We start from the raw sequence: 13,316 nt of genomic DNA on the forward strand, positions 1-13,316 counted from the left end.
GTAATTGAATGTAGTACATGTAGTAATGGAGATTACAATGTAATTGAATGTAGTACATGTAGTAATGAAGATTACAATGTAATTAAATGTAGTACATGTGGTGAAGAAGATTATAATGTAATTAAATGTATTACATGTAGTAATGAAGATTATAATGTAATTGAATGTAGTACATGTAGTAATGAAGATTATAATGTAATTAAATGTAGTAAATGTAGTAATGAAGATTATAATGTAATTAAATGTAGTACATGTAGTAATGAAGATTACAGTGTAATTAAATGTAGTACAGGTAGTAATGAAGATTACAGTGTAATTAAATGTAGTACAGGTAGTAATGAAGATTACAGTGTAATTAAATGTAGTACATGTAGTAATGGAGATTACAGTGTAATTAAATGTAGTACATGTAGTAATGGAGATTACAGTGTAATTGAATGTAGTACATGTAGTAATGAAGATTACAATGTAATTGAATTTAGTACATGTAGTAATGGAGATTACAATGTAATTGAATGTAGTACATGTAGTAATGAAGATTACAGTGTAATTGAATGTAGTACATGTAGTAATGAAGATTACAATGTAATTGAATTTAGTACATGTAGTAATGGAGATTACAATGTAATTGAATGTAGTACATGTAGTAATGAAGATTACAGTGTAATTGAATGTAGTACATGTAGTAATGAAGATTACAGTGTAATTGAATGTAGTACATGTAGTAATGGAGATTATAATGTAATTAAATGTAGAACAGGTAGTAATGAAGATTATAATGTAATTGAATGTAGTACATGTAGTAATGGAGATTACAATGTAATTGAATGTAGTACATGTAGTAATGGAGATTACAGTGTACTTAAATGTAGTACATGTAGTAATGGAGATTATAATGTAATTAAATGTAGAACAGGTAGTAATGAAGATTATAATGTAATTGAATGTAGTACATGTAGTAATGGAGATTACAATGTAATTGTATGTAGTACATGTAGTAATGAAGATTACAATGTAATTGAATGTAGTACATGTAGTAATGGAGATTACAATGTAATTGAATGTAGTACATGTAGTAATGGAGATTATAATGTAATTGAATGTAGTACATGTAGTAATGAAGATTATAATGTAATTGAATGTAGTACATGTAGTAATGAAGATTACAATGTAATTGAATGTAGTACATGTAGTAATGGAGATTATAATGTAATTGAATGTAGTACATGTAGTAATGAAGATTATAATGTAATTGAATGTAGTACATGTAGTAATGAAGATTACAATGTAATTGAATGTAGTACATGTAGTTATGGAGATTATAATGTAATTAAATGTAGAACAGGTAGTACATAATATAAGAGAATAGTAGAGAATATAATGTACCCACAAACACATCATGTCATTCACTAGTATCCTTGTACAAGATAAGAACAGAAAGAATTTACAATCTAGGGTGTGAATTCACACCAGTTTTATATCCAAATGGAATTTAGAACAAATGTGAGGTTGTGTTTATTTGTCTTTTTACATGTCAAACTGATGTCTGAGGGCCAACCTGGGGTGAATTTGTCTTAGATCTCATTTTTAAATATGTGACTTCTCACAAGTTAAGTTGAGATAGGGCTGACCCCATGTCTAAAAATATATCTATTTTATATGATAAATGTATTCAAATTTCTAAATACACAGAAATTCATAATTCACTTTTTGACAGGAATACTTATTAGAAATGGGTATTTGGTATTATATGTTCAGATGTGTAAGTTTAAGATAGATTTGATAAGGGAGAAATGTAAGTGTGTCAATAAAAAGCATGTATATTTAGTATAACTATGTCTTGTGCAGTATACGTATCAGTTTTGCCAAGCCTTCATGTTTGAAGAAAATGTTAGATTTCTTAATTCAATACCACAATTTTATTTTGGTTCACTGAATTTGTATCACAGAAGTACAGCTTTCACTTCGTATTTTTTATTCAGGATATCTTTCTTCCGTTTCCAAGTGGAAATAGTTGGTCTGTAGTCTGTAGGTTCAGTATGCTGTATCATCAGAACTAAGTGTATAACTAGTTCTAGGTTTGCTTTAGTGAAACAAACTGTTTTAACTGATAAGAATTTTAAAGTTTTCTGAACCTTTATGTACTAATAATTATTAATGTTTAAAAGATAATGACAATCTTATACTTAGAATTTAGATATGCGCTAATTTCATCACTTGAAAATTTGTAAAAAACATGATTACATAATGTGATATAGTCTGCATTGATTATTATTTCTCTAATAACAAATTACATAATATACCTTGGCAGTCTGTATGGGAAATTAAATTTCTATTTGTTTGTAGATCTGCCTAGTGAGTTTGGAAAGTGGCTGTAGGTCAATCAATTACCCTAATGTCTTATGATGTCATTTGTATCATTGACATTGAGTCTGGATATCAGAAATGTCAGCATAGTCCCTTATAATCCAGTTGTTATTCATTGACAGCCTTGACCAAGAATTATCTGTCTGTTACGTTTTCCAGAAATAAGAGCTGTAAGGTTCCACAAGAACTATGTTGTGTTGGTCTAACTAAAAAAAGACATCACTATTGCAAATAGGCTGAAGTCAGGCATAGGCTAGTGTTAGGCAGAAAACTAGTTCAATTTCAGACACTATATTACATTGCCAACCATCCTATTGAAAGATAAGATAATAATGTCTACAGTTCCATTTCAACTTCTGCATCATTTACTTTCTAATTGATATGGGTGTATAAAGGTGCTGACTTCTGAGCAGCATCAGTAAAATAAGATGTGTGATACAGACCACCTTGTCTGAATTCACAAAAGTACAACAGATCATTACTAAGCTAATTTTTGTTCAGCAGTATACAGCCTAAAATATGTAGAATAAAATAAAATTTGCAGTGAATTTGTTAAAAAATGCCAAAATATGGCCTCATTTAAATATTTATCCACAGCGACATCAACTCTTCAAAAACTTCAGTTAAATGCAAGTAAATGTATGCCCAAATAATATACTAGAAAAATTCAACTGATACCATTTGTATGTCCCATGTTTTCACACCATTTTAGAGACCCAACTGAGCATCACTGAAAAATGGTGTATTTGGAAATTTGTAAATGAATATCCTAATATCCTGTTGTCTGTATATAAAACACAGAAACCTTAGTCTTAACTCTGAAAGGTGCTGACTTCTGAACAGAAGCCGTAAAACAAGATGTCTGATGTAGACCACCTTGTCTAAGATTTACACCAATATTTCAATTTGTGTCTTAATATCAGCCATTTGTTTATTTATCTTTCAATGAATTGTATATATCAAATAATCACAATTGTCAACAGGGAGATAAGAAAACTATAGGATGCATCCTTTCAGTACAATCAATTCAACAAAGGTTATCTGGTAGTCAAGGTCATGAAGAGTCATCTCCCCTTCTTGAAGATAGTCGCTTTGTGTCTGATGTAAATATCTCAATCAAACTTCAAAGATAAACAGATTATATCTTCCTAATTTTTGAATCTCTGTTGTCAATTGGAGTGATAAAAGTGGATTAGTTTTATATGTTTGTCACTTTGTGGATATTTGTGATAAGTCTAAGTAGTTAAGCAGTCATATCAGCATCTTACTCAGCAGGTTGTGTTTCCTGTTGTGATATGTGGAGTAGAAAATTTGAAGATATTAATGATGATTGTTTCCTATCACACCCTGTATTGATGGATTTTATAACAACAATTATCATGAAAAATTGTTATGACCCTTTCTCTACTTTGATTATAAAATTTTCACAAATGGTCTTTGTTTTTCTAGGAAATAGTGTTTGAATTATTTACATACTTGTTTGTTTACATTAAAGTAAATAATGATCCTATTCATATATAAAATCATTATGAAATCAACTTTCAAATTATTTAACAATAAACTGTATCATGATAAAGAATTAGGTTAAGACAAGAGTAACATCTTCAAACCAGTTCCATGAGGAAAGTATTCTGATCTATTTCAGCACTTGATGTATATTGCTATCTTTTGAAGAATACTTTCATTTCAATTTGAGTGACTTTTAATCAAAACTTTTAACTAAATTGATTTACTTCTGGCCGTTATGATAATATTAAATGTTTCTAGTCCAAATAGTGGAACAATTTTCAAACTTTGAGTTTTGGCATGAAGAGATATAACATACCCTTTCTAATTATAATTATCATTTCTTAGATATATCAATCTATGTATATGGCAACTAGTCTACTGACACAAGGACATCTTGGTAAATTAGTTATGATCAGAAGGGATGAAGAGATCTTGCATGAAATTCCTTCACTTGGTCTGCACATCTTTAAATAAATTCCATATAATTCTTCCTTGTCATAAAAAAGAAAATTGAGAGGGCCCATTAATTTGCAATAGATTAAATGCATAAATAACCCAGTCATCTCGATCTAAGAAGATATAAATATGAAGAGCAAACTTGATGGTTTATAAATATTCTAGAGAATTTCTCACACTTTTCTTTCATTATCAACATTAACATTTTATATAAACAACTTTCATCTTATTATATCACAAAAAATATACTTGAATAAATGTTGTTTTAATATCAGTTCCAGGGCAATATTCAGTGCATAATAGGAATAAATATAGCCAACTATAGCCAATACAGTTGGTGAAATATTCAACACTTCATCATCACAAACATATATCTTGGGAGTTCTGAATGTTTCTTCTAATTTGATATATCCTATAAAAATGTGTAAAAAATGATAAAGATTACAGCAATATATTATTTCTTCAAGACAACATTCAGTGTATATAAATACAGCTAATTAACATAACTGTATTTATAACAATTTGTTATCACAATGCTGCTTTTTTGATGCTCTGAAATTTCGATGCTCTTAATTTTAGAAGCTCTCTGAATTTTCAGATCATCTGAAGAATAAGATTCAACCAAGATTTGGACCAAAAAGAAAAAAAAAATTTTAAACTAATAATTACTAAGAAAAGTGACTATTTGATATTTTTTTCAATTGTCTATTAAAAATGCATTATCATATTTGATTTATTTTATCTTTTCAGAGAGGAATGATCCAGGTGGATGGTGAAAAATTTTTCATTGGACCAATGAAAATGAAATCTAGTTTCAATAGTGATAATATTTATAATGTAGATAATGTATTAAATAATCAGCATATCATATATACAAATTCTGATCAAAATCATACGCATACCTCCTATTGTCATTTAAAAGGTAAGTAATGAATAAAACAGTGTTAGGGCTCAATAGCAACTATCTGTAGCATATATTACTAATATCATAGTGATATCGGTAATAACTACCTGGTGAAATGGCTTGGAAATGATTGAACTACAAGATAACTAGATGTACATTGTAACTCAGAATTCTGAAATGATAATAGATATCTGAACTTAAGCTCGATCAGCTAGTGTTGTCAAATGTTTCAGTGACTATATTCCTTTTATTTGCACCCTGATATTTTGCAACCTGCTCTAGAGCTAGATTCTAATTGGTAGAGATTGAAAAGAAATATGAATGAAATAGGTTTAAACAAATCACCAGTTATGAACTTGCTTTAGTATCTCCAGTATATACTAGTTAATAGTTTCCCAGTCATTTCTTTGCTTTGTTAGAGGTTTCGCATGTACTTTTACCCAAAACAACACATAATGATGTGACAGTATTAAGAAAAACTTCTTGTGAACGGACCTGATTATGTGAAATCTGTCTGATACACCAGAATCTGGATTGCAAACCAGATGGTGTTTAGTTCTGTCTACTCAAGGCTTTTATCAGTTTGAATAATGATTTTGATAGTTTTTTTATCAATGTACTCTCATGGCTGCAAAAAACACAAAGAGTGGCTAGCTGACTGGGTTCACGTTATGTTAACAAAATAATTAGTTTGGACAATACAGTGCTATTGTTGTCTGAATCTAATGACTGTTTCTTTTCTTTTTCAGAAAATTTTAAACATAAAAGATTAAAGCGATCTGTGCAAGATTTATCTAGTGTAAATAGACATTTTAATTCCATTATTAAATCACGTCATAAGAGATCAGACTCTTTAAAACGTTATGTAGAGACTTTAGTTGTGGCTGATAAATTGATGTTAGATTATCATGGAAGTGATGCACAACATTATGTTTTAACTTTAATGGCCATGGTAAGTTTTTCATAAATCTCTTTTTTGTTCTCTTTCCTTCTTGGAAAGCAGAATTGGTGTAAATTTTAAATCAGAACCTTTATTTGCAAAAATAAATGACAACATAACACATCACAAAAAAATCTAAAGGACAAATTAAAACATGAAGTAGACATTTTATGTAGACTTTAGATTATATATAGTTAAATAATTTAATTCACTTCAAACATACAATTCTACAAACCTTCGTGAAGCACTAATAGCAAAGTTACAAACTTGAAATTGATTTGGTAAACTCTAAAGCAGATACCAAATATCACACTCTTACACTCATATAAGCTGGTAAATATACCTGTATGACTGTATTTACATTTAAGGGTCAGAACTAAGCAGCTTGACAGTTCAAAAATCAGATTTTCTGTAGACAATAATTTAAACTAAATTCACCTACATTTATGACATAATGTCAAGGTCACTAGTCTGGAGACTTGTCTGACTTTGTTAAAATATGATGTTAAATGAATTGTAAACTATAGCTAGGAACTTTATGTATGAGAGATACTATTTGTTTTCAGAATAGGACATAGTGAGCTAATTTTGTATAATATCTTTGGTATTGCAGTCTTTCTTTTAGAAATCATAATGATTGATTATCAAAAGTGTTGAACCTAGAAGAAATACTTGTTCCTAATGTGTATTTAAGATGTAACATTCGGGAATTTTGTTTCTTAAATTCTATTTAATTTTTGGTAAAGGCTATAATTCACTGCAAACCCACTGACCTTTTGAAATGACAATTTCAGACATTCAAATCCAGTTCTCGCAATAAAAATATACATGGAAAACCTACCTAAGACAACAAAAGGGAACTAAAAATACTATGGATTACATTCGTAATCAATTATTAGTGTAGAATTCTTTTGAAGTCTTAGAATTAGATCATTTGGGCTTTCACCTCTTTGTAATGAATAATTCTATCTTTTTGGTGTATCACAAGCCTTGATATGTAACTAGTTTGTTTCAGGCCAATCACATTGTCAACATGTGAAATTGTCCCAGATACATGCTGTGACAAAAAGTTGTAAATCTCAAATTTGATATTATACATTCAGATTCCTTAGATTAAGAAAACAAAACATGGGGATCTCTTTACCCTATCAAAATATTGTGAAATTGTAGGAATCTGCAGAAAAGAACATGGGCACTACCCAAAACTAAGGACTGCATACCAGCACATATGGCAATAGACAGAGATATGTTGCAATTGTATCTAAATGATGTTTTATTTCTATACAAACTTTGTCAATGATATCCTTATATCTAGAAGATATCAAACCTATTTGCACCCTTATGATTTTGGGAATGTCACATGTTCAAACTTAAGCTGAGATGATACATGGTTTCAAAAAATGTCAAAGTTAAGGTCGATCAGAAACACTTTATATTCAATCCCATATGTATACATGTATCATTCCAACTAATCAATGTATTTTAGTTGACCTGATGCTTTTGTCTGTTCAAATTTATGGAACTAAATCATGGATGTTCTCTACTATGTGGTCCTTGGTCAAACCTTTTAGCATCTGGGGACCTGTTCACAGCGGGGTTGACTGGATCAATGAGGAAAGATGACATTTCAGGGTCACTTGGGAAATGAATACCAATGACTAGTTATTGTTCAACATAACCAAGCAAGATTCCAACACCAAAACAGACTGAGCTACAGCCTCACATCTAACTTATCATCAAAAATATTTATTGAAACTTCTCATATAAGAAATATATATTCATTTTTAATGGAAGTACCATATTAACAATGAACTCGAACATATTATCGGTTTGATATCAAAATACAATTTTCCACTGGAATCATTATCAGATCTGATAAGAACCACTATTCTGATAGAACTTAATACACATTAAAACAGGTTTGGCACAAGTTGATGAAGAAATCAGATTTTAATCAGATATAATATTTGATTGAATTAAGATAGAAGGAATTATAATCTAAATATCTTGTTCAGAGATGGGATTTGGGATGAGAGTGATGGTTTTTATGTTCTTCATGATTTATAAATTAATATTTCTGCCGTTCCTATATGACTTTGACAATAGGTCATCCTATTTCTACTGCTTGAAACATAAAATACATCATCAGAACAGCTGGTAGTCAAATTGGAATGAAACTGAAAAAAATGAATGAACTATAATGAGAAAAAGAGAGACATTTCAAATTAAAGGGATGGTTTAGATTTTAGGGCACCACCAGAAGAACACTTTGAATCATACTGCTCTTTTCTGTACAGAATATACATGTAAATCAAATCTGTCATTTTAAGAAGTGGATGGTTATATTGAGGAACTGAATTACTTTCAAAACGGACATGCCATTTTTCAACTGATAATTCGAAGTCTTGGGAAAACATTGGTAAAATTGAAGATTAAAGAAACTTTATGGTGTCTGATAGAGGTGAATTGGTCATTGATTAGGAGAAATATAGTCTGATTAAAAACTGACCTGAAGTTTTTATTTGAAAGGTGCAAGGCTGAAGAAAACTTGACTTGATTTCTTTTTTGAAATAAAAAGTTAAAGTGCAGTACAGAATTAAAAACCATCATTGAATATATGTCAGTTGAATAGATAAGTAAGGATATATACAGTAACATGAAAGAACCAGTAATAGGTAAATTGACTCAGTTCCAAATTCAGTACGACTGCGTCTTCTACTTTTTTTCAATTAGAGAATATATCTCAGTTGCACTGTTACAGAATTTGATGGAATTTCACACCAGGATTTTAATTTATTTTGATTCCTTTTTGCACTGCATCTTTTTTATATCTGTTATACTTTATATCTATTATATTTTATATCACCATATGAGCTGGAGGCTTGCTACCTTAACTGAAGGTCTAGGTAAAGATATACCTATTTTGAACTCTAAAGCCTTGTTGCTACAGTTAATGTAATCCATGTTTGTCTTAACACAATCTAATCCAGAGGGTCCGAGTAAGGAGAAAGTTTTGTTGATGAGATGGTGAAAATCTTTACTTAAAAAAAAACACTAAACCAAATATTTTCTAATGGGTCATTAAAATACAAAAGAAATGTGAGGTTAAATGATGATCTCAGATTACCCAGTATTGTTTTGATATGATCAGGTTGTGGAATCATTGTCTGATAATTGGACCAAGATCAAGTCAGTGGTTTATAACATAAAATGGAAATTAAAATTCTTGTTGATTTGATCCTGTGCCAAAACACAAAAACCAGATGCTCCACTCATAAAGACTAACTATTTAGAGATGTTTAACCTTCAAGTTTTTATGTACCAGCTAAATCTGCTGTATTAGCTAAATTCCTATTATTATTATTGATTGAGCTTGAGCAGTTGTTCCTGAAAAAAAGAATCAAAGAATCATTGCTTTGTTTATGAACTGTTCAATATGGGTGTCACTTTGACTTTTACACATATACATATATAAGATACATAGTGATATTTTTGCATCATCACATTACATGGAATTTACTCATTGACTATCAACATTGTATAATTACCCATTTTTTCACAAAGAACAGACTACAGTTGAGTGATGACCTCAGTCAACAGCTGCAGATTTCTGAATATCATAATAATTTGAATCATTTGCTTATTGAAAAATAGATTTCACAAAACAACTAATTACACCCACTGGACTGATTTGTTCTCTAAATTGGTACACTAGATTGGTAAACTAGACTAGATAAGTGCACTAGATTGGTACACTAGACTAGATTGGTACACTAGATTGGTACACTAGATTAGTACATTAGATTGGTACACTAGATTGGTACACTAGACTAGATAAGTACACTAGATTGGTACACTAGACTAGATTGGTACACTAGACTAGATTGGTACACTAGACTACATTGGTACACTAGATTGGTAAACTAGACTAGATAAGTGCACTAGATTGGTACACTAGACTAGATTGGTACACTAGATTAGTACATTAGATTGGTACACTAGATTGGTACACTAGACTAGATCAGTACACTAGACTACATTGGTACACTAGACTAGATTGGTACACTAGACTACATTGGTACACTAGATTAGATTGGTACATTAGATTGGTAAACTAGACTAGATTAGTACATTAGATTGGTACACTAGACTAGATTAGTACACTAGACTAGATTGGTACACTAGACTAGATTAGTACATTAGATTGGTACACTAGATTAGTATATTAGATTGGTACACTAGACTAGATTAGTACACTAGATTGGGGTACACTAGAATAAAGTTTTGTTCTGTTCTAGACTAGATTAGTACACTAGATTGGTACACCAGACTAGATCAGTACACTAGATTGGTACCGTACACTAGACTAGATTAGTACACTAGATTGGTACCTAGACCAGACCAGATTAGTACACTAGATTGGTACACTAGACTAGATTAGTACACTAGATTGATACATCAGTGTTTTGTTTCAGAATACTTACTTAGATTTATTATGTTGCTTTATTCTTGAGTTTTACATTGAGACTTTTTTATTTTCTAATTATGAATTTCTTGTTTCTTGAAGTGATATTTAAATATCAGTAAAATTGTTGCTGAAATAGTTAAAATATTACTTCTGTTTGTTAAGTATCTTGCATACTTTAATAATGTGTTGAACTGATATGTATATTCTAGAGTAGTAGTGAGTGGTGTGAGATATAAACTAGAATATAGGTCACAGTTCCCATGTGAATATCCTGACATTGCAATTTCTATGTTGTTTGGGTACACTATAGTCAAAGATAGAAAAGAGTTGAAATGTTGTCATGGAACTACATCTGGTTGTCATATCCTTATTCTACTGATATTCATTTTACAATATATAAAAGCTTTACACTTTTACCATGTATAGTATAGGGTGGTTGTTTTTAGTATTTACTACAAGACACTTGTCATAATCTCTTGTTTCAGATAAACTTTAAAAAGCATTATGTACTTAGTTTGTCCGTACTCTTTTCTTTCTGGCATTGAAAGATAAAAAGTTATTTATGACAATTGTACTCTGACGTTGTGAGACAACAACTAACAATCAAAGGCTATATTAGCAAATGGAAGTCAGGTTTAGGCTCCTCCAGATACAGCCATGGAGCCATGACACAGACAAATCAGCAGCTCTAAGATTAGAAAAAGCGTAAATAGTTCTAAGATTTAAGTTCTAAGATCATGAAATAAACATTGTAAATTATAGTAGAATATTAAGATTGTTATTTATATGATATAATAGATAAAAACAAGTTAAACCTCTTCCTTATTTTTACTCACTATATAGTTTCTACATACTATGTTTGATCATTTCTTATCATCATCAGAAACACCAGCAAGGCCTGATAATGCCCTCTGTGGAATGTTTCAGATAGACATTGTAATATTGACTTTGATCTGCTAGTGAATAATGTTATTCAAGTTATAAACATATACTTCATAAGTATGGTGGTTGACACCACTAGCAAAGTTCACCCTTCTGAATGATACCAATCTAGGATTACTGGTCGCATAATGAAGAGTATTAACTAATAAAGGTGGTCATGTGAGCAGGATTCACTGTATGCATTTGATTTTGGCAGTTCAGTAGCTAATAATGGTGATTTAGTACATCTACTATTATTGAATGCCAATTGAAAAGATTACATCACTAATTGAAGTTTGAAAATTTAGATGTAGAACTCAAATTTGTTTTATTTCAATTAGTTATCAATTTGAACCAATATTAAGTCAAAATCTACACAATTTGTAAAAGTACCAGATAAATATATTAAGTTTTTAACATTAGTGTACTCTATAAACAGGTAGCATTTACCAGAAACTGATAAGACTTATCACAAGTACACCATTAGTAAGTTAAAACATGGCACTGGGACCATGTACAGAACCACTAACTATATCATTTCAAGATAAACATTATGGTAATGGTGTAAATACATTCTAGAATTAAAACATGCCAAAATTATAACTATTTAATTGATTAAAACAAATACCTTTAGTTTACTGTACTGATTAATAACTTTTCAGTAAAGGTGCATCAGATTGGATCACTGACCGTTTCTACAAGTTTCTGTTAAATTCAGATGATTTAAATTTTATGAGGGGAATTTTAACTGTCTTCTGATTGAAGTTATTTTATTGTGACCATTAGGCTAAGTTTGACTGTAGTGTACTTTAAACTTTGAAATTCCTGGAATAGTTGATAAGTCACTTTAACATATAGTATAACCTGTTACACAGAATAGTAATGTCTGGCCCTAGTGGTACCATAAATACTGATAACAGTAACAATAGATATGCCAATTAGTACCTAGATATCAGAGGACTAGTAAAATACACTTTTTATGATAATTAGAAATTGTAATGGTCTTGGTAGTACCATAAACACTCATAATGGAATCAGAACATATACTAATTAGTACCTCTATACAGCATACTACCTGTAAAAGATCTTCAGAGATGTATGCATGAAAATACCAAGTCTGGTTCCATAGATACCATGTATACCTCTAAAAACCAATTAGTACCTAGACAGTAAAGGTCTTAAATCTTATTAAATTTTATAATAAATCTACTATGATATGACATATAAACCTAACATTCATTGTAATACAAGGCCTGCAGATATTTTACTGCCTTTGATCAGTTTGTAATAGTTATGATTCTGGAACTATTTCCTGTAATCATGAGTTAGAGTTAACAGCACCATATGCCCTGTGTGGAGTGTGTTTGTTTACACTAGTTAGCTGGAAGGATAAAAAGGAGCAAAACTACCACCTTACAGTATTTAGACCACTAGGTCAAAACGTTTTTCTTCAATAATATATGTGTACCTCTTGATATAAATGTCTCTTTAAAAAATAAAGCTCTGAAAATAGGTGCTCCATCAACTAATAGAGCTCAGTAACAGCTATCTGGAGTACTTGTCAGAATTAAAAATCTGACTTACTGATTGTTACAATTAAACAAAAATACACTGTTGAATTTGCCACACTTCCATAAGATAACTTTCTCACTGGGTTAGTCTAGTCAAATGGAAGTCAAATGGTTTTGTTAAATAGTAAAGAAACTCAATGAAGTAGAATGGTTTAAATCAGAATTATATCTTGTCTTATT

At 30.2% G+C, this 13,316-nt stretch overlaps 2 protein-coding genes across 2 annotated transcripts; one reads left to right on the forward strand and one right to left on the reverse strand.

Annotated features, from left to right (window-relative positions):
- Window positions 1-243: 243 nt before the first annotated feature.
- Window positions 244-1,116, reverse strand: LOTGIDRAFT_83790 (hypothetical protein; the record flags this gene model as incomplete). The annotated part of the gene is made up of 1 exon (XM_009054832.1): window positions 244-1,116. A coding segment is annotated over one exon (873 nt), but the record flags the coding sequence as incomplete, so codon positions are not given.
- A 1,820-nt stretch (window positions 1,117-2,936) lies between these two features.
- LOTGIDRAFT_174944 (hypothetical protein) lies at window positions 2,937-6,801 on the forward strand (the record flags this gene model as incomplete). Its single annotated transcript, XM_009054833.1, has 5 exons — window positions 2,937-3,000; window positions 3,385-3,470; window positions 5,083-5,254; window positions 5,986-6,188; window positions 6,790-6,801. The coding sequence occupies 5 exons, from the start codon at window positions 2,937-2,939 to the stop codon at window positions 6,799-6,801; spliced, it is 537 nt and encodes a 178-aa protein (XP_009053081.1).
- Between the last annotated feature and the right edge of the window lie 6,515 nt (window positions 6,802-13,316).

Source organism: Lottia gigantea, assembly GCF_000327385.1.
Source record: "Lottia gigantea unplaced genomic scaffold LOTGIsca_227, whole genome shotgun sequence".
Classification (NCBI taxonomy): Eukaryota; Metazoa; Mollusca; class Gastropoda; family Lottiidae; genus Lottia; species Lottia gigantea.